Source organism: Aspergillus bombycis (assembly GCF_001792695.1).
Source record: "Aspergillus bombycis strain NRRL26010 chromosome Unknown contig00050, whole genome shotgun sequence".
Classification (NCBI taxonomy): domain Eukaryota; kingdom Fungi; phylum Ascomycota; class Eurotiomycetes; order Eurotiales; family Aspergillaceae; genus Aspergillus; species Aspergillus bombycis.
The window spans coordinates 77,915-99,166 of NW_019170052.1; the positions used below are offsets into that span (position 1 = coordinate 77,915).

At 47.5% G+C, this 21,252-nt stretch overlaps 7 protein-coding genes across 7 annotated transcripts; 2 read left to right on the top strand and 5 right to left on the bottom strand.

The window, feature by feature from the left end:
* Positions 1–1,458: 1,458 nt before the first annotated feature.
* Positions 1,459–3,360, bottom strand: ABOM_006175 (uncharacterized protein; the record flags this gene model as incomplete). The annotated part of the gene is made up of 1 exon (XM_022533304.1): positions 1,459–3,360. The coding sequence occupies one exon, from the start codon at positions 3,358–3,360 to the stop codon at positions 1,459–1,461; it is 1,902 nt and encodes a 633-aa protein (XP_022388551.1).
* A 1,026-nt stretch (positions 3,361–4,386) lies between these two features.
* On the bottom strand, positions 4,387–5,556 carry ABOM_006176 (GTP cyclohydrolase I; the record flags this gene model as incomplete). The annotated part of the gene is made up of 4 exons (XM_022533305.1): positions 4,387–4,689; positions 4,751–5,055; positions 5,114–5,247; positions 5,300–5,556. 4 exons carry the CDS (start codon positions 5,554–5,556, stop codon positions 4,387–4,389), a joined length of 999 nt encoding a protein of 332 aa, XP_022388554.1.
* A 1,955-nt stretch (positions 5,557–7,511) lies between these two features.
* ABOM_006177 (WD repeat RBAP46/RBAP48/MSI1 family protein) lies at positions 7,512–9,109 on the bottom strand (the record flags this gene model as incomplete). Its single annotated transcript, XM_022533306.1, has 6 exons — positions 7,512–7,686; positions 7,752–8,237; positions 8,297–8,758; positions 8,810–8,915; positions 8,970–9,032; positions 9,091–9,109. 6 exons carry the CDS (start codon positions 9,107–9,109, stop codon positions 7,512–7,514), a joined length of 1,311 nt encoding a protein of 436 aa, XP_022388553.1.
* A 597-nt stretch (positions 9,110–9,706) lies between these two features.
* On the top strand, positions 9,707–13,984 carry ABOM_006178 (chromatin-binding exonuclease XRN1; the record flags this gene model as incomplete). The annotated part of the gene is made up of 2 exons (XM_022533307.1): positions 9,707–11,405; positions 11,454–13,984. 2 exons carry the CDS (start codon positions 9,707–9,709, stop codon positions 13,982–13,984), a joined length of 4,230 nt encoding a protein of 1,409 aa, XP_022388558.1.
* Positions 13,985–14,414: 430 nt separating this feature from the next.
* ABOM_006179 (uncharacterized protein) lies at positions 14,415–15,590 on the top strand (the record flags this gene model as incomplete). Its single annotated transcript, XM_022533308.1, has 4 exons — positions 14,415–14,736; positions 14,827–14,904; positions 14,971–15,485; positions 15,543–15,590. The coding sequence occupies 4 exons, from the start codon at positions 14,415–14,417 to the stop codon at positions 15,588–15,590; spliced, it is 963 nt and encodes a 320-aa protein (XP_022388536.1).
* Positions 15,591–15,811: 221 nt separating this feature from the next.
* ABOM_006180 (cytochrome P450) lies at positions 15,812–17,638 on the bottom strand (the record flags this gene model as incomplete). The annotated part of the gene is made up of 5 exons (XM_022533309.1): positions 15,812–16,224; positions 16,314–17,000; positions 17,094–17,178; positions 17,241–17,366; positions 17,417–17,638. 5 exons carry the CDS (start codon positions 17,636–17,638, stop codon positions 15,812–15,814), a joined length of 1,533 nt encoding a protein of 510 aa, XP_022388520.1.
* Positions 17,639–18,264: 626 nt separating this feature from the next.
* ABOM_006181 (snoRNA-binding rRNA-processing protein PWP2) lies at positions 18,265–21,217 on the bottom strand (the record flags this gene model as incomplete). The annotated part of the gene is made up of 5 exons (XM_022533310.1): positions 18,265–20,092; positions 20,145–20,392; positions 20,441–20,936; positions 21,004–21,116; positions 21,200–21,217. 5 exons carry the CDS (start codon positions 21,215–21,217, stop codon positions 18,265–18,267), a joined length of 2,703 nt encoding a protein of 900 aa, XP_022388521.1.
* Positions 21,218–21,252: the final 35 nt, after the last annotated feature.

Genomic DNA, 21,252 nt, shown 5'->3' on the forward strand with positions numbered 1-21,252 from the left:
AAAACACTTGTAAGATCTACCAATATGGCGAGGTACACCTCGTCGAACTGAGGAATAGCCAAGCTCTATTTGCGGACCATTCACGCTCATCCTCAACCTAGAGCGATTTAGAATCAAGAACCCGTGGGAATACATACCTGATAAAGGAACCTCGCAGAGCTTGCGAAAAGACCGGAATTGTCACCGGCACTTGTTTCCCAGAATAACAGATTCCCGCAGAACGCCTGTTAGTAGTTGTATCGAAAGAATGGAGAAGAGAAACAAGCAAAGGTATATTGTAGAAGAAACTATGTTTTAATGTCTCTTGCCCCGGAAATGTCTAGATTTCTTGCCTAATCGAGACGTTTATGGGCGCGAAGTGTTGGCTCATGACGTGTAAATGGGCGGTGGGGATGCGGAATTAGTGAGTAGGTCGGGACCAACCCAACAAACCGAGCATCGCGGTATCGAGCAACCCTGGTAGGGTCAGGCATCACTAGGCAGGCCATACGATCCTATCCGGTCGATCGCGAAGCCTGATCGATCGCCACATCTCAGTGTGGGGGCCCAGAGCATGCAAGCTCATCGCATACGATGTTTAGGCGAACTTGGTGGGAGGTCGAGGTTACTGTAGGCTTGGACTTGGAGTACCGAGTGCGATCCACGTGATCCGGCGGGCCGCGGAAGAGTCCACCTACATTAATGCCTCAGGTATCAACATGGCCTCTAGTGTACGTTATGAATGAACTGTGTAACCATTACTCATGTAGCTCGATTGTAGTTATAACATTTTTAAGAAGGGTATGTGTAAAGCCTAACCTAGCTCAATATCCTATCACTCATTTTTTCTAACTGTAAAATCTCTCAATCTGGTATACATGACTCCTGTTACAAAGGGCACTATTATTGAGACAGTATAGTTCATGGTCATTGGCTATAGATTCCTCTGATCTTTTTGTAGGCAGCTTGAATTTGAATTGAGTATAGATAAACATGCTTGGTAAAGCCTAGTATATTATTGTTGGATATTATAGCAAGCATCATGAGATTCTCTGTCTAATTTGTATTAAACATATAAATTATTGTCTATTTTCTGGTAGCCCAATGAATACCCATGTAAACAAGATATAAGTTTCATCTTACTTTTAACAAGGCTGAGATTGAATTTCCTAAGTGTCGAGTGTTTTAGTGTACACGAAAGACCAGTTTATCATGCTGTTGGTGAAATCTTTTGCCGTATTTGGGTAAAACTGGGTTAAAAAAATTCATATCGCCACAGCAGTGAATCGAAACATTTCCCCACGTATGTTCAAAGAAAAAAAAGAAAGGCACAAGGGAACATAGGCAGTCTCTGTACTGCGAACAAGGTCCCATTACAATCCCCCTATACAAACAGCCATCCCACAGTCCCACATCAAATAAACAAGGCCGACGCGCGGGTCTTGACTAGACGTCGTTGACGTTCTAGTCAAGACCCGACTAGTTCAATCTGACAAGATTCTGCCAGTCTATACCTTGTGCATCCGCCTCACGCTTCATTTCTTCATCCCACGGAGTAGCAGCTTGAGTGGACCGTGAATAGTAACGAGCCCCGCTACCAACCCAGAAGATATTCTTGTACATATCACCAAGATTAAGCTGCCTCCTGGCCATTTCTCTCAAAATGAGCTCATCGGGCTGGACAAATTTTGTGACTCTTTCATGTCGGCCATATCCTTCATACTGAAGTGCTCCAACCTCCTGAGGAGGGACTCCATAAACGTACAAGTCAGTCTCATGTGGCAAAGGAGTATACTTCCAACGGACAAAGGACTTGAGAGTGTCGAACTCGGTTCGAAGAGCAACATCCCTCAAGACGTCCCAAAGCAATGTCATAGTAGGTTGAGCCATCAATAAATGGTATAAACGGCCCGTGATATTAAAACGTTTTTCCCTCAACAGCGCATCGAGCTGGGCAATGAAGAGCATCGCGAAGAAAATTTCGATATCTTGCCACAAATTGCGGTTCATCATCGTCCATTCGCGACGTCGGTTATCGGGGATATCCATGAGGAACCAGAGCTTCTTGATGGCTGGCTCACATGGCTTTGGCAACCCATGGCCCGCAACGAGCATGTTTTCCATGATTTTCTTAACTGTTTTCTCGCGGTAGATGATCATTTGCAACCAGCACAAGGTCGGTGCAAGGCCGTTTTCGCCTACAATGTCGCGAGCAGGAATAAGCTGTCGCCTGACATTTGTGTTATCGATGCACAGCCTCGAATAACATCTGAACGGAAAGATTTGCGAGGATTCGGGTGCGTCCCTCGTCGCCTGGCGTTTTATGATATCAAAACAATTCCTCTTCACAAACTGATTGAACGGCTTGGAGGTCGAGAGCAAATTGATCAATTCTTCAACGTTGAGGTACATTGTGAACTCCAGAGCTAGACCTTGATGATAAGTGAAGGCTAGAAGAATGTCGAAGCCATTGTGTGGGAGGGCTGTGGTATTCGAGCTCTTGTTACCGGTATCCGGAGAAATAGTATTATTATTCAATGTCAGCGGGCTGATCGAGCCGCGGGCTAAGGTAGGGAACAGCTGAAGTCGAGGCTGTGGTCTGTCCTGCTGATGAGGCACGGTAAGATGGCTATTTCGCTGCGTGGGACGCCGAGCCTCTGCCCTTCGAATCCGATCCCCTTCAGAGGGTTGACAGGGTCCTTCACTAGCATGAAGCTCAGATTCATGCCCACCCGAAGCGCTTGATCCTTCGTGAGGCACGGTATTCCTGCTTTGAGAATTTTCGGATCGAACCCGGGCTGGCGGTTGCTCTTTCAAACCCGCGCCAGGATTGCTGCCGCCCCTCAAGATTGACTGTCTCTGAAGAGATACAGGACCGTGGGAACCCTGAGTTGGCTGAGCAGGAAGTGGGTGAAGTACACCAGTGAACCTTGCAGGTGGTATATGGGGGATTGAAATACCGTTGTTCGTGATCTGCACCAAAGAAGGATTGTTTGGCCTGTTCACGATGTCCTGGTTACCGCCCTGAGTCTGACCAGCTGTGGGAGGCCTCATCGGTATCATATTCTTAGGCGCAATTCCTGCTAGTAGCTGCTGCCGGATTAGGTATGCCTGCAGAGCTTTATCTGAGGCTGTCATTGTGTCTGTCGAGATCTGAGCTGGGTCCGAAATAGATGAATGCATGGAGGTATTGGTGGTTGGATCAATGCTCTGCCCAGCATGTGGAGTGCTACTTTGCATCGAGCCCTTTGGATGGCTACCCCTTCTAGGTTCGATTGTAGAGGTGCGCTGTCCATGGCGAGAGTCTTGTTCCGTCGAAGGGGTAGAGAGCATAATCAAAGTCTGAGCAGCTTCAATATCTTTATCATCTAGCGCCTCCATCTTGCTTGTTGCTTGGTCTTTTCGTCACCACTTGCATCAACAGGGAGCTTTGGAAGAGATAGAATGGTCAGCGATCTGGTGGAGGTACAACTTCGCAAGTGTTAGTAAAACGGGGAACACAGACCTTCGAAGCTTGATGAAGACTGTTACTATTGATACTTGCAGAGTAATCAGAAGTATAAAGCACTCAACGCAAGATTCAGGATATTTAAAGGCAGGCCTAACTCTCTTCTGAGACAGAAGATAAATTAATATTGACATTTAAACCCCTGGAGTGAATATGTATTTCCCGTAAGATAGCTCAAAGCATCGCATCCAGTGAATCCAAATAGTATCAGTCTTGAGACAGTGAGCACAGACTTAGCACTCAAATTCACAAAGTACACACCGCTATGATAATGCAAATTCAGAGCAATAATACTGCAGTAGCTATTTCAACAAGTGAATCATTATACCAACCAGTTCTTACTCATACTAAGAGGTGAATTTCGGAAGCTGGGCTGCGTCAACAGTCTCCACTGCGGTATATTCCGGTTGCTATAGATGCTGGGTGCCCACTGACAACAAATGTATTGGGAAAATGTAATTGTTAGCGTGAAACAACGATAGTGTTGAACCGACATTGAATATCGTCTCATAACGTAATAAGGTCATACGCCAATAGCTGAGCTGAATCCTACCATGAGGAATGTTCTCCCTCACCTTTCGTCATTCCGTGTGCCCTCTATTGGTTCTGTATGTATTTCCACAAAAATGACTCAAGTAATATGACAAGTATCGTGCATGGTCTGCTGCAGCGACAGCGAAATGAAGAAATCCAGGATGTATACAAGTAGTGCTTATAAGAAGAAGTATATAGAATAAAAGAATAAGAGATCTGCCAACTGTGTGGCGTTGTAGAAAATCAGAATAATCAGATCCAAATAACCTGTTGAGAGGTAAACCGCCCCGAACTCCGTTGAAATCATGAATACCATCCACTGTTAAAAAGAAGGTAACAAGTATGTGTCATAGACATAGAAGGCATTATCTTCGGTGCAGAAGAGTCAGGAATTCCTCCCTGGTCTTTGCACTAGATCGCATGCATCCCAACATGCAGCTCGTTGTGGTGGTGCTACTTGTTTTTTGCACACCGCGCATCACCATACAGAGGTGCGAGGATTCCATGACGACACCAACACCTAGTGGCTTCAAGACCTCCGATATGGCGAGCGCGACTTGTTTGGTAAGGCGTTCCTGCACCTGTAGTCTCCTGGAGAACATTTCCGCTAGGCGTGCCAGTTTAGAAAGCCCAAGAACACGGCGATCGGGGATATAGCCGATATGCATCTATGGTGAAGACAACTGGTCAGCAATGTTGCATGGTCCAAATCCAAGGTATTGTCCATACCTTTCCCATAAAGGGAACCATGTGGTGTTCACATAGAGAGAAGACCTCGATATCCTTGACAATAACTAGCTCATCATGGTCCTCATGGAAAACTGCACCATTGACCAAATCCCTGACATTCTCCTCGTAGCCTTTGGTGAAGTAGAGCATGGCTTTCGCATATCTCTCTGGGGTTTCCCGCAAACCTTCTCTTTCCGGATCTTCCCCAATACACTCTAGGATGGTTCTCACTGCCCCTGCCAATTTTTTAACTCGTTCTTCCGTTTCCTCAGGCGAAGACTCCAGCCGCGCCCTTGTGCCAGGGCCTATTGGGTAAAAATAGTTAGACTATATGTTCATTGTAACGTTGGCCATGTCACTTACAAGGCCAGCTCAGTCCATCAAAATCGATTGGAGGATACAGAGTGTATGGACTTGCTGGGCGGCTAGCTGTCGATGGTGGGCTCAAAGCCCGGGTGTCATCTCTTGAATCACCCGGCACGTCATTCAAAGATGGCCTAGAAACACGATTAGTCACGATCTGAACGTCAGGGTGTACAAGCAACTTACTTCACCGCGCGTGAGTCAGTATTCAATTCTTTAGTGACAGGCGTAGACTCATCGACAGGATGTACAACTGTCTCTGGCAAATTGAACTCCGCCGGGACGCGGGGGGCGAATGAGGAGCGAATAGATGAGTTGAGACTCTCCCTTTCGCGAGCACCACGAGAGTTCATGGGGGAGTTGAGAGAAGAGCTCCCGTTCAACAGACGAGGCGGAACAGCGGATTTGGGCTTCGGGCCTTGGGGGGGAGATCCAGAACTCATGGTGGAGGTGGAGGAAGGTAGAAACAAATGAGTAATTAGTTAGGTAGTTCAGTGGAGGGGGAAATTAGTACGCCGATGGATTGGCCGGCCAGCGCTTTTTAGTATACAGATGAGGGAGGAGCAGGCGACAATTCAAAGTCTTGGGTTCATAGCAGTTGCAGTAATCATAAAATTATTCAGACATGCAATAATGAGACATATTTATGATAATTTCGAGGAGGGGCAGAAAAAAAAAAAGAGAGCTAAGGAGGGACGCCGTTTTTCAATGGCGACATTCTTGACGGGGCCGATTGAACGATTGGACCTCCTCCGGCGCCGATCTGATTTCATCTGCTCACCGCCTGCGGGATCGGCCAGTGATGACCAGTCATGTTGTTGCTATCTGCTGACCTACAAAGTGGATGCGCCTCAGTCCCTGTATGTATGGTATTAGCATTACCACTTACTATAGAGATATCAACCGCAATTATAATTCCCGATAAAATCATGGCTATTTACTTACCATAAATATATGGTAATGATTATGAAAATATACGTCTCCTCTTAAATTAATCTATTTAATTTCATCCACACCACGTAGACTTACTACTTTCTTCACTCATGACTTTTGGTACTCAGTCCGTGCTATTAGTACTACAAGTACTAGAATTAAGCATGTATGCATGTATGTGTGTATGTATGTACATGCTAGTACATAGTACTTAAATACATCATTGTACGGGGTACAGCGGAACCTAAGCTTGTCCAACGGGGCTATGACTCGGTACGTTTCTTCCCAGAATACTAGTAGTATCGTCCCTTGAAGCTCTGGCTATCGGGGCCAATCGCCCTAGGATCAGTTTCTGATCTTACTATACCTTATACGAGCTTTACCAGACATCTCCGACTCGGGAAACTTATACTCTTACAGGCTGTACCATCCATCCTCCAAGCTAGGTTTCCTTTTAATATGATCGGGAAAATATGGAGCTGATTCGTTCCTTGAAACTCCGCGGATCCAACGCTGTGGAGCCAACTCGAGTTGTGCTTCATCCCTAGTAGTCACAAATTCCCTTATCAATATGAGTCGAGAATATCTTCTCTATTGATAGCTAAGTCTAATTGCCTTAAGATGTTGTTCTAGACAGAATATAGAACTGCTATTTCTCCAGGAACTCATATATTAGATACAGTGACAAGGTTGGAAGCGATATCCACACCCACTAGCTCTGTCAAGGTAATACCCTAAAATATCCGATACTTAGCGTCCTGGAAAGCAATTCAAGCTCGGAAATGCATAGTATGTACACAATTGAATCTAGTAAACAGCAGTGAGGTATTCATACTATCTATCACTCAGCCTGAACAGGTAATTGTAGTTGGGTGGCCTTTTTCTCCACAATAATCTATCCTCATTGTTTAGAGCGGACTATGATTTGTGTGATCATTTAGTAATATAGTAGGGAAATGATGTATAGAGCCTACTGCTTAAGAGTCTTCGTATGGGTGGGGACGCCATATACGCTAATCCTGCAGCCCAACATACCAATCTGCTCAGATAACTAGCGGGCTATACCTGAAATCGATCACGGCCATATACCACCACATTCATGCTTAATGGATGGCCCCTTTTCTAGTGCGTGGATGAGCGCGGTGACATAACGACGGGAGAAATCGGGCATTATCGGAAGTGGTAAGTGGTATCCCCAGGTTAGACGTAATATCGCACGAAGCAGTAGTGATTGATTTTTAAAATGCTTTGGTGGCGCGAGAGTGTTCAGGAAGTGTGGTCAGACTGTAATACTGTTCTTCTGGCAATGACTATCAATACAGCGAAACTTCCGTTCTAACACAAGCTCACATGACTCTTTCTCATTGATATCTTCGTCCTATCTGCAGCACTTATACAAGATTTCGGGATACTGCCGCATCAGGTAATAACATCCTCGAGATATTGGATATTAACATGAAGTTAATCAGGCCTCCAATTCCTCGGTTGGCACATCCTCCAAGTCCTTACCAACAATGGCATCAGCAACCTTCCACACTTGTAACAGATTGTCTTCAGCGGCAGAACACAAAACCCATGGGTCATTAAGGTTCCAACTGAAATCAGAGATACGGTTGGTATGGCCGCCGTGCATGAAGAGGCTGAAAGAAGGTTATATTAGCAAAACAATGTTAGTAAAATGAAAAGCGCAACTAGAGTGACATACAGCTCAGGGGGGCCATCTTGTGCATCATCAGGGGTTTGCTCCTCGCCACTTCGGCTAAGATCCCAGAACATAATTTTACGATCATAGCTTGCACTCGCCAAGACAGCTTCCTCGAATGGGTGCCAAGACAAGGAAGTTACGGAGTCGGTATGGCACTCGAGTGTGTGCAGTTTAGTCTTGAGATTACGCAGATCCCAGAGGCCAATGGATTTATCAGCTGAGCCTGTCGCGAGAACGGTTTCTGCAGCAGGGTTGAACGCAATTGCGTTGATTGCATCACGATGTTGGCCTTCTGCAGAAGCTGCCGCACGGCTTGTTTCTGCTTCTCGTATGTCAAGGATTTGAAGGGTAATATCGTCGGACACTGTGCCAATGAGAGACGAATGGAGTGGGTGATACTGAACATCGTTAACAATCGACGAATGATGGGTGTATGTGCGAGTTGGCTTCAACGCCTTATTGCCTTTCGTGTACGTCGTTAAGTCCCTGCAAAGAGAGTTAATTATCAGAGGGTAGACACAGCGACCGGAGAACCGTGCAATTACCAGAGTCGGACAGTCTTGTCTTCACTACCAGTGACGAGGTGACCTGCGGTGTGTGGGCTCCAACTAAGACCAAATCCTTCCTTCGTGTGACCTAGAAGCTCCATTTGAGGGTTCACTGTGCCCGTAGGTAGACTGGGGTGTTTCGAGCGATCCCAAATCATCACCCTTCCATCCGTACACATAGTGGCAATCACGTTGGGGTTTTGAGGTTGATACCGCGCCTTGTTGACTTCGCCTTTGTGATCAATCTTCTGGACAATGTTGAACTTAATTTCCATCGGGGCCTTTTTAGAGCTACCGCCATAGCCACCAATTTCCCCACGCTCCTCGTCGTAGTCGTCTGGATTAGGAGCCGAAGGGTTGGGAAGTTGCACATGAGCAATCTGTAGATAGTTTTGCGCGTCACTTGAGGTGTGTGTACCAAGCAGCAATCGATGAGTTGAATACGGCTTGTCGGGGACCCTAGAAAGGTTAGATTCCATGTAAACAGCTAACAGCAGGACAGGCTCATACTCTTGCTTGTCAGGTAGCCATTGTGTTGTAAGAGTAGGCCATTCTAATGCCGTACTAAGAATCATGTCATATAAGAAAGGCGCATTCTTCTTCCAGGTTTTGTATTCTGATTTAAGCCTTTAGCCTCATAACCAAATTTGGAGGAATAAAGCTCAGTCACCTTCATTAATGACTTTCTCCTCGGTGCGCTCTTCCTCCTGCTCTTCTTGCTCCTCAATAAATCCTAAAGCGACGAGGTGTTAGATTCGTTTGCGCAAATAGAAGTGGAACAGAAATCGCACCGTCGTCGTAGGGCTCCATGATGAGCTTAGGAAATCACTATAAGACAGAGAAAAAGAACAGCGTGACAGGGAGTAATTATTAAGTAACTGTGAAAAGTGCACCACAAGAGGGAGAAGGGACGTCGTTAGACGAATGAGAGCTGTGTAGGGCCAACAGTGACAGAGCTTGCGGACTGAGCTCCCGCTTGGAGAAACGCGACCTTCCCCGTTGACACCGCGTTAATGGGCGCTCAGGAGAGCTAAGCCAGTTTCGGCGATTACAGCTTGGCACCATCATCTCCATCCTTAGACCTTACGACCGTTGACTCGGCAGAGTCACCAAACCTCACTGCTGACCTTTACGATTCTTAAAGGCGCTCTCGCCTTCGTTTAATGTTTCTGTCTGTTTGGAACATCGCCTTGTTTCTTTTTAGCTTGGAGTCTCACATTCTCTGAGAATTCGCAGTCAGCTTTCCTATCTGTACGACCGCATCTTCCCATTCATTGAATGATTTGCCTCCGAATTCGAATACTTCGCTTTTGACGACTACGACGGCCACCACGGCAGGCTAGATACCTTCGCATTTTCTTATCTCTACAATATAGTCTACAGGGGATTTCATTGTATTGATTCATCATGGGTGTCCCTAAGTTCTTCCGATGGCTGAGCGAGCGGTATCCTGCGATCTCGATGCTGATCGCAGAGAATCGGATACCTGAGTTCGACAATTTGTACCTCGACATGAATGGTATTATTCATAACTGTACACACAAAGATAGCGACTCCCCTACTTTTCGCATGACCGAAGATAAGATGTTTATCGCCATATTTAATTATATCGAGCATCTCTACGGCAAAATCAAACCAAAGAAACTCTTCTTCATGGCGATTGATGGTGTGGCCCCTCGGGCCAAGATGAACCAACAGCGTGCACGACGATTCCGAACAGCTTTGGATGCTGAGGTTGCGAAAGAGAAAGCCATCAGCCAAGGAATTGAGATGCCCAAGGAGGATGCTTTCGACAGCAATTGTATTACCCCGGGCACGGAATTCATGGCTAAATTGACAGAGCAACTAAAATATTTCATCAACAAGAAGATATCGGAAGATAAAGATTGGCAAGGAGTCGAGATCGTACTGTCAGGTCATGAAGTACCGGGAGAAGGTGAACATAAGATTATGGAATATATCCGGCATGCGAAAGCACAAACAGGTTATGATCCCAATGTTCGCCACTGCCTTTATGGTCTCGATGCCGATTTGATCATGTTGGGGCTCCTCAGTCATGATCCTCACTTCTGTCTTCTTCGTGAGGAAGTGACGTTTGGGCGCCAAGTCCAGAAAAAGCCCAAGGAACTTGAGCATCAGAATTTCTACCTTCTACATCTGTGCATGGTCAGAGAGTACTTAGAATTGGAGTTTCAGGAGTTGGAACGGAACGACGTTTTGGGCTTTTCTTTTGACATGGAACGGGTTATCGACGACTTCATTTTGATGGCGTTCTTTGTTGGAAACGATTTTCTACCTAATTTGCCTAATCTGCATATCAACGAGGGTGCGTTAGCATTCTTGTTCAAAGTCTACAAGGAGATCTTGCCAAAGATGGGCGGGTATATTAACGAGCAGGGCGTTATCAACATGGAGCGTTTGGGTATGCTTCTTGACGGCCTGAGCGATGTTGAATTCCGCTTTTTTGAAGCTGAGTACTCAGGCGAGCGATGGATCCAGGCCAAGAAAAATGGCGGAGAAGACAACTCCGAATCCCAGGAGAGACCTAGGAGTCTTACAATTACCCCAGCACAGAAGAGTCTTTTGAAAGAGGTCAAGAAATATGTGCTCAACCGACCTGAAAAGGCGGCTGACCCTCAGCCTCTTGACTTCCCTCCTACACTGCCTGCTCGAGATCGCAAGTTCTTGGAGCAACTTGCAGATGACCTTCGACTGCCGTGGACCACTGAGCCAGACGAACATGGGGAACGGTTTATCAGATTTAAGCTTCCAGCAAGGCAGGGTGACGATAGCGACGATGAGGAAGACGAAGAGGCATCCATGGCTGTTCAACGTATCATCCGAAAGTACGAGAATGCAAAGGTTCAAGAGCTCTCTGCTGAAGACGCCCAGAAAGCCGCTGAGAAGAAATATGAGGAAAAATTCCAGGAATGGAAAAACAAGTATTATACAGAGAAGTTTGAATGGGGGTTGGAAAACCATGAAGAAATGAGGAAATTAACAGAGAACTATGTGCAGGGTCTCCAGTGGGTTCTGTACTATTATTACAGAGGCATTGCGTCCTGGCCGTGGTTCTTCCAGTACCACTATGCCCCAATGATCTCTGGTTTGTTTTCCTACCGCCCTTCAAATAGTCTTCGCTGACTTGCTCTAGATGTTAAAAAGGGCCTGAAAGCAGATACGAATTTCCAGCTTGGTCAACCCTTCAGGCCTTACGATCAGCTTATGGGTGTTTTACCCGATCGAAGCAAAAAAATTGTGCCTGCTGCCTACCGGGACTTGATGACTTCACCGGAATCTCCTATTGTCGATTTTTACCCTCGTGATTTTGAGTTGGATATGAATGGAAAGAAGATGGAGTGGGAGGCAGTTGTCAAAATCCCATTTATCGAGGAGAAACGCTTGTTGGATGCTCTCAAAACGAAAGAGCACCTATTAACTCCGGAAGAAAAGGCACGGAATGGCTTCGGTGCTAGCCTTAAGTTCACCTACTCGCCCGATGTACAGTTTATCTACCCATCGTCTTTTCCTGGTGTTTTCCCAGATATTTCCAATTGCCATTGCATCGAGAATATCTTCGACTTGCCTACTATGGATGGTCTCGAGCCCTACATTGGTCTGGTTGATGGAGCTCAACTTGGAGCATCGGCATTAGCAGGTTTCCCAAGTTTGAAGACTTTACCTCACGTTGGCCAATTAGGCTTCCATGGTGTGTGCGTCTTCCAGCAAGAGAGCCGCAACGAAAGCATGGTCATCACAGTACTTGATCCTGGAAGCAGGTCAAGTAGCTTATTGGCTAAGCAGAAACTCGGACAGCGTGTTTTTGTGGGTTATCCATTCCTGCAAGAAGCATACGTAGTCCGTGTTTCCGATGAGCTGTTCGATTACATCAAGCCTGAAGGGGAGGAGCATGTTGTAAATATCCCCCATACTGAGGCTCAAATCGAGCAATGGAAGAAGAAAGCCGACAAAATCGAAGGGACGTACAGCAGGCGGCTTGGCACGATCATTGGCCCTGTTGAGGCGATGGTACACGTTCAACTACTGAAGGGGTTGCTCAAGACCGATGAAGGTGCTACAGTAAAAGAGTTTGCAGATATCCCGGGACAAGAAACCGATTACGCTCTTCAGCTCGTCGTTGATGAAGTGATCAATCCCGATGAACGTTTCATTGAACGTGATGCTCTACCTATCGAAGAAGAATTTCCCGAAGGCTCTCGTGCATTTTTCCTGGGGGAATTCAATTACGGTAGGCCCATGCATATCACAGGACATAGTAATGGCAAAGTGAACGGATTAATCGCTGCCGTTAAGGGTCGGGAACCCGAGTTTGGAAAGGAGCGTGCTAGGGATGCTGAGAGGTTTTGTCCCTACATGCCCTCTTACGCGATTGCACGCAGTCTGCAGCTGAATCCCTTAGTATTGGCGAAAATCACTTCGGCCTTCTCTGTGGATGTGGAGGGTCAGCGTGTTAATTTGGGTCTCAACCTGAAGTTTGAGGCGAGGAAACAGAAGGTTCTGGGTTATTCACGCCGTGGAGACTCCGGCTGGGAGTTTAGTCCCAAAGCAGTTGAATTACTCCAGCAATACATGATCAAGTTTCCTGAATTCATCGCTGGTATCCAGCGTAACCCTCAGGGTGATCGCTATAAGCCAACTGATTTCTATCCTGAAGAGACCGCCCTTCTGAAGGTCAAGGAGATTCGTGAGTGGCTCAAATCTATCGAGGCTAAGAATTTCGAGAGAGTTCCTCTCGATGCTGAACAGCTCGACTCCGACATTGTCAAGCTGATCGAGCAGGATGCGGACCAATTAATTCAAAGCCAGCCCGCGATGCAAGCAAAGAAAGTAGGGGGTGTTCCACGAAGTGCTCTTCTCAGACCATCTGATGTGGAGCAGAGACTTGGGAACCAGACATTTAAACTTGGTGACCGCGTTGTCTATGCCCAAGACTCCGGTAAAGTGCCCATAGCCACTCGCGGAACGGTCGTTGGTCTCACCCGGACATCGCGGGCCCTTCTCCTGGATGTTGTTTTCGACGTTTCGTTCATGAGCGGAACCACTCTAGGTGACCGATGCTCTCCATTCCGGGGACAGACAGTTCTGTCATCTTCTGTCCTTAATGTTTCATACCGACAGCTACTCGCCACAACTCGAGCAGCCAGCAGCCAGCAAAGTCAACAATCGCCTTTGACAGTTGCGGGTTATGGTGCTCCTTCTGGGCCTGATGGAAAGGGGCAGCTGAAAGAAGCTTCAGCCCCTCCACCTCTCAGCCACTCTTACCGGGGTGCTGTAGCAGGTATGGGCAACGGTCGCGGTAATGGTTTCCCTCAAAGGGGCCGAGGTGGTCGTGGCGGACGGGGCACATCTAATGGTGTCGGGCCGCAGACAACCCTACCCTTCCGGCCACATCCCAACGGTGGAGAACAGCAAACTGATGGGCCATATCGTGGAGGCAGAGGGAGAGGCCGCGGTGGCATGACCCGTACTCGAGGAGGATACATCGCTGTGGATCCCAATCCGGATGCGGGTGTAGTGAAGCACAACCCGAACTTCCGGGCACAGAATTACTCACAAGTTCCCCCACCTAAGAACTTGAGCAACCGTGGCGGACGTGGTGGCCGAGGAAACCCTCGGGGGAGCCATCGCGGCAGAGGTGCTACTACAGGGAACGATCAGGTTTGATTCTCCGTGTGTGTAGAGGTTGCCTCTTGGTATTAAAACATCTGACTGAACCTGAACTGGTCGGGATGAAAGTTTACGAAAAGATGCATTGGGTTTATCTCTCACCTTAGATGCGAATAGAGGCATGGAAGCCTACGGAATATACAAGCATTGAGATGAACCTGTATATACTGTATCATAGCCTACCACTACTCGTACTTACTTGGTATCGGAGTGAACTTACCCGAGGTAGCAACAGACTAGACCCAAAGGTGACTAGTCAGTAGTGGCCTTCCCCGCATATTTAAATGCATCTCCATTGAGCTTGATCAAGTAGTGCGGAGATGGATAAATATCCGAGCAGTCGTAGTTCATCCTCTGATAAATGAATACCAAAGCCTAGTAATCAACACAGTCGTCCATACCCTTCCCCTGAAACAGACCCCCAATCATGACCTCAATACCCGACTTCGACAGCCTAACCCTAGACCCCAAGTGTCCCGTAGGAAACGCATGGGGCCTGTTCCCTAGAAATGACATCGGCATGCTCAACCTGCTCACTCCAGAAACCGTTCAGCAGGCAGCGAGCGAAGAGATTCGCACGGGTGTTCGAATTTCGCTCGATCTGACATTAGACCGACTCAACCACCCGAGTTATGGACGCAAGCCGTTCACCCGGGAAATGGTGAATAAGGCACCCAGAATTGTGAATGACGATATTTTAATGTTTAATACGCAGACGAGTAGTCAGTGGGATGGGTTCCGGCATTATGGTATGTGTATCCGTGTCTCTTTGGAGTGTTTCCGATGTGATGGGGATAGTATTTGTGGTCAGGGTTAACTTCGGGAAATAATATACATAGGGCACCAGGAATTGGCACGTTACTATAAGGGACATACGTTAGAAGAGTTGCAGAACTCACCAGTTATCGGGATTGATTGTACGCCAATTTACTCCTGATCACCACCGAAATTCATACCGTACTAACGCAATGAAAAATATAAAGCATGGGTAAACAACGGCGGCATCGTAGGCCGAGGAGTCCTCCTCGACTATGCAACCTGGGCGAAAAAGAACTCAATCCCCCTAACCCCCTTCCAAACAACCAGTATCTCCCTCTCCTATATCAAAAGCATAGTCCAGGAAAACAATATTCAATTCCGACCCGGCGATATCATCTTCGTCCGCACCGGCTTCACAGAAGCCTACAACAACCTCTCGAAGGAAGAAGAAGCCGCGCTAGCCCAGCGCCCCAGCCCCGATTTCTCCGGCGTCGAGAACGGTGAATCCACGCTGCGCTGGCTGTGGGAGAACCAGTTTGCCGCAATTGCCACTGACTCGCCGAGCTTTGAGCCTTCGCCTGTCGTCAGGGAGGATTCACCAGCGGATACGACATTGCATCAGTGGTGTCTTGCAGGGTGGGGGATGCCAATTGGGGAGTACTTTGATTTGGAGGAGCTTGCAGAGTATTGCCGGCTGAATGGAAGGTGGAGCTTCTTCTTGTCAAGCGTGCCACTTAAGGTGAGTGAATTGAGCTTTGGCGGGAGTTTACAAGGTGGGTGCTGATTGATGTTTTAGGTTCCGGGGGGTGTCGCGAGCCCGCCTAATGCGGTTGCTATTCTTTGATATACAGGGTGAATTCATTTCCGGGAGTTGCGGAGGCTTTACTTTGAAAGTGTGTGTGTGTGTGAATTTAGACTATTTCCAGACTAACTCAAGGTGGGAGCCAAAGACAGATAACAAAACTCAATATCAATCAATGTGAATGAATGGTGCCAGTTCAAGCAATACATTGTATCGCATCGAGCCCTAAGTATCCCGTTCCGACATAATACCAAACCGTCACATTAGATATCAACATTCTTTTTCTTGATGAGAACCTTAGTACTGATGCTCGGCATAACCTGTTCTCCGTTCACGATATTCTTTGGTCTTTCGGTTTGACCCTCCTCAAATCTGAGATCATACTCAGCCAGGAGTCGACTGAGGACGGCCTTTGCAATGGCCACCCCAAAGAACCGGCCAGGGCAAGCCTGTCCATCGAACCCGAAGTGGAGGTTGGCGGGGGTGACATCAGTAATGCTTCCATCTGGGGCATCAAGGTCTTTACACCAACGGAACCCGTCGAAGGTAAGTGGATCAGGAACGACAGCTGGATCGTGAGACATGGGTCCGGATGGGAAGCAGATATGAGTTCCTTTAGGGAAAGTGACTCCATCGGAGAGGGTGACTGGTCGTTCGAGGATGCGTTGGGCGGAGACTGGCATCGTTAGTCATTGGTTTATGAGCAAGGCTCCCAAGGCGCAGAGAATTGAGCAAATGTGCATAAATAAGAGAGTTAGTACTTACCTTCAGAAGGGGGGTTAAGGCGCTGTGACTCGCGAAGAAAGCTATCCAATCGACGCTGGGCGCCAAAGTTGCTCAACGAGGCCCTAATCCAGCCGTTTGTCAAGGTCTCATATATTTCATCTCTCAGAGGTTCAGAGTACTCGGGATGGACCAGCAGATCATATATAGCATGGGTAATGAGCATTGTGCTGGTCTGAACGACAGCCAAAGCCATGGTGATCATCAGTCCATATGCCAAATTCTTGGGGTCTCTATCGGAGTCATTGTCCGCCAGATCCATCATCCACTGCAGAAAGTCATCTTGTTTCTTGTAGGACGGTTCATTGAACTCACGTCCCCTGCGGTGTTGGATCATAGGCATAATAAGTTGTTCTGCGGCCCATCGGAGTTGCATTTCGAGTCTCCGGACACTTGGAAGGAACGGAGTAATCAGGCGACGGAGGAACCTTGGAACGAGCTGTAGTCGTTTGACGGTAATGCACACTTCGTATGTACAATTGGTAATAGTGTTGATCCATTGTTCGCTTCTGCAGAGCCTTTGGCCGATGATGATGCGGGATGTCGAGTGTGTAACGAGCTTGAGGATCATGTTGTACAAATTGATGGGCACATACTTGCCTTCGCAATAAGGGACTACAGCCGAGAACGCATGGTGGAGCTCAAAGAGTAGCCGAGGGATTTGACGGTCTATGATCTGGATGTCAGCGCTGATGCTCGGTATATAATGAGATAGGTGATGCAGTAATATATTGCACGTATTTCAGCGCTCTTTCTACATACCTAAAACTGGATTCAACCTCCCCGAAACGGTGCGTGCGGGCAACTTGCTGTTTATGAGTATGTTGGTACATCCTCCCAGAATATTCTGGATGACACCTGGTTAGCTGGATACAACTTATCTGCTCAGTACTGGGTGGATGTGCTCACCTTGTACTTAGCACCGACAAGGCTTGCCTGACGTGAATGAAGATCTCCAAGTTCCTCAAGATAACTCTGAGGTAGGACGACTAGATCTCCATCCAGTTTGAGAATCCGGAAGGGCTTGGACTTGTACTAAAATATAATCAGTATCGATGAGTCTTTCAATACAGATGGAAACATACCTTTTCATATCCCGAGTAGATCAGGAAAGGCGCCTTAACGACATAAAGGATGCGGTTGAGAAATGGGGGCAGAAGCTTGAAGTGCTTGACCGTAGGCAGACTGGGCTGGCTCACGTTTGCAGTAGAGCAATCCATGATAATATAAAAGGCAAGTAGGCCCACAAAGATAGAGACCCAGTGCCATGCGAGTTCCATTTCTTTCAAGTAGTCCATGTAATCCATTATGATTTAACTAAGGAACTGCGAGAAGAACCGGAAGCCAAGAGACTGAAGATATGGATGTAGATGCGCAGAGAAGATTTGTCCTTTCATGAACACAGTCAAACAGAAAGATGGAAGAAAAGAGAGAGACAACTTGAGTAATAAGCAGGCCAATATGTTGGGCGCCATGGCGATTGAAGTGGTGTTGTGAAAAACAACAGCATTGCGTTTCAGTGAGTATCAATACAAACGGCCATATATGGGTAATTGCGTACAAGTGTTTGTTACGCAAACGCATCTGATACCATGAGCTTCAATCGTTGCCCACTTGCAGTGTGTAGATATTAGTCTTATAAATACCCATGTTACGTTCTTAAAGTCTGTAGACAGTGATTCATTGTTATTGAACTACACAGGGTAGAACATGGTTGTTGCTGTCTTGCAAGATTTCGATTATTCATATAAAGACGTGTCTAGACGTATGTACATCATGCTATCCAAATACAAGCATCAAACGACCCCCAAACTTTTGCTGTCCCCTTTTATCTTCCAGGTATACCAGTATCGAACGCCAGACGCAAATGCGAAGGATAGAAGAATGTTGGATCAGAAGAACAAGTGTGTAACCAAAGGAAGATGACTCGCAATCACTCAAGCCCAATCCATTCCTCTTCCTCACCTGCGGTGCCAGCCATGTCCTCATAATTTGCTGTCGTGTCATCCGTTTCAACATCCGCCAAGGTTAGAGTGTTGCTCGTCTTCTTGCCCGCAAGTACGGGTTTCGACAGTAGATAGTTCAAATCGTACAGGTTCTTCTCTGTCATCCTCTTCAGGTTCTCCCGGATGTCGTCAATGGCACGCTGAACAGCGCGAAGCTCTGGCGCAAAAGTACCGGAATTTTCCTTAAAATATCGGCCATGGCTGCTCAGGAGAGATTCAATCCACAGCAAGTTGAACTCCAGGTGAGGGGTTTCCTCAGCGGCGTGAGCGACATAACGCAGCAGACGAGGAAGGTAGACAGTTGGCACGGCACGAACGACATGAGAGATTTCGGACGGCGGGACTGCTTCATGAACTAGGCGGATAAACTTCGACACATTCAGCCGGAACGCCATAACCATCGCCTTCAGGAAAGTGTCATCATTATCGCTCGTGCCTGTTGTATATGCCTGTTTGGCATTCTCAAGAGTCTCCATAATGCTAGCCGGGGTGATCGAAATGTCAAGATCAAAGGGATCGAAAACATATTCTGTATCCAGGCTATAGATGAGAAGACCCTCCGTAGACGCCGCACAAAATGCACGTCCAGTTGGGGAGAAATTAACGGAAGTGACGCGTACTTCCGGCCGAGTAGTACGAGCTCCAGCGTCGCCACGCTTTGCGCCAGGAAGGGAGCGATCAATACGGTCTTCGCGATCCGATGCCTCGCCTGTCTCATCGATCAGGTCTCGGGGACCAGCTTCTGTCATGTCGCGACTGTTTAAGATCTCCTGGGTACCATCAAGCGAGGTGTTGACGGAAACTGTGTACTTCTTCACCAACGAGCCCGTCCTCACGTCATACAGGCAAATGTACTTGCTGTTGCCTCCAGCGAGGATACAGCTTCCATCAGCGCTGTATGTAATACAGTTGAAAAACTTAGTTCCTGCGGCGTTTGCAGCGGTTTGGCGATCAGCTGTCTTGCGGCCTCCTGAGACGTCACGACGACCATCAATTCCGCTTTCTTGTACTGCATCGGCCACAGACCAGAAAGTTAACTGGCCATCTAGCGATGATGCAGCCACCTGTTTACCATCTGGCCTAAAAGCAACGCTGAGAACATCAGACACGAGTTGCAACGGCTCGCTGGTCTGTGTTCGCCCGAAAATGCTCCATATGCGAACTGTACGATCCCAGCTACCACTGACAAGGTGGTTGCCGTCTGCAGCAAAAGCAAGAGCGGAAACGGGGCCTTCGTGGCCACTGAGTTGATCAAGCAGTTGTCCGGTCTGGACAGACCATATATGAATATCAAACGAATCTGGAGATCCGGCACAGACCACTTCGCCACTTGGGTCGACAGCAAGCGAAGAAAATGACAATCGAGACGGCGCGGTGAAGGTTCGGAAATTGCGATAACGGATGAGGTCCCACGCTCTCACTGAACCATCCAATGAAGCTGTGAACAAGACACTTCCTTTCTTGGCGAACTGGCAAGCAGTGACTCCGCTGCTGTGTTCCGTAAATGTCACGATACAGAAGCCCGACTTAACGTCCCAGACCTTGACTTTTCCATCGTCTGAAGTCGTAACGATCTTCTGGCCGTCGGGGGAGTAAACTAGGGAGCCCATAGACTCGAGATGACCCTGTTGTTTCAAAATGTACGACTCGGACTGCCATTCCCATACTAGCAGTTGGCCATGCTTAGAGGAGCCAAAAGCCAGCCATTCGCCAGATTTGTTTACCGTCACATAGTCGATGTTGCTCTGGGAGACGCTGCTCTCTGTTAGCAATAAGCACATTATGTAATTTAGGAAGCATATTATACCTCAGAAGGTGTATCATGTTGAACTCGGGCAAGTCGTAGAGCCCAAAAAGACCGTTCGAAAAGCCCACCACTAGAAGATTAGTGGGGGCATGGAATGCAGTGCAATTGACCTTGGCATCATTTTGCATAAAGAAGTCCTTTTTCACAATCCTCCAGCGGGCCTCGGCGACGTCATCCATGGTATCGGGGTCTTTCTTGGTCACATATTCCCACCTAAATAAAGCTCCATCTTGACTAACGGTATAGATCTACAAGGAAGTCAGCTAATATCCAGACGCACAATCAAGAAGACCTACAGATTCTTGGTCAGCAGAAAAGAATGCCGCCTTCACACCTTGCCGGTGCCCTGCCAATGTGGTGGGTTCAAAGCCCTCCTCTGGATCCAAACTCCATACCCGTGCTGTTAAATCCTTGGAAGCAGTGAGAATGAAACGCGAATCGTGAGACCATTCCAAATGCTGAATGACGTCAAAATGGCCAGCAAGGTCTCGGTGTAAGACAAAAGGTGCGAACTCAAGCTCTCCATTATTGTCCGCACCTGGCGTTGAAGGGGTGTGCCAAAACTGCAGTCGTCGCCCCACTCCTACAGCAAAGAATCGGCCGGACGGGGAGAATTTGAGGGAGGAGACACGGCCCTTAAAAGAGAAGTGGTGGATAACAATCCGGCGCTTGAAGTTCGTCAAGATTGCGCGCCCATTTTCGTCAACGGACAGCAGGAGGTTGCCTTGAGGCGTCAGGTCTAAACGGTCGATGTTCGTGCGGTGCGCAAAGGGGAGAGTGTATGATGTATTGCTTCGCGCGATGTCGCATTAGTGATAATTGTCAATTGGTACTTGTAGAGATGCATATAAGTACATACTGAACAAGGTCGAAGACCGTAACCCGGTTTCCTACCGGGGAAAGCAGACAGGTGCCATCGGGAGTGAAAAGAAGATTTCCTTTGCGATAGACCGTACCCAGTAGGTTGGAAAACTAGAGCATTGTCAGAAGGCTTCACTTGGAGTTGGAATTCCGAATAAGTAAACAAAAAGGAGCTACAGCTAAAGATAACTGACCTTGAAATCTGTCTTCATTGTCGCCAGCACGTGTACCCCAGCGTGCAGTCAGT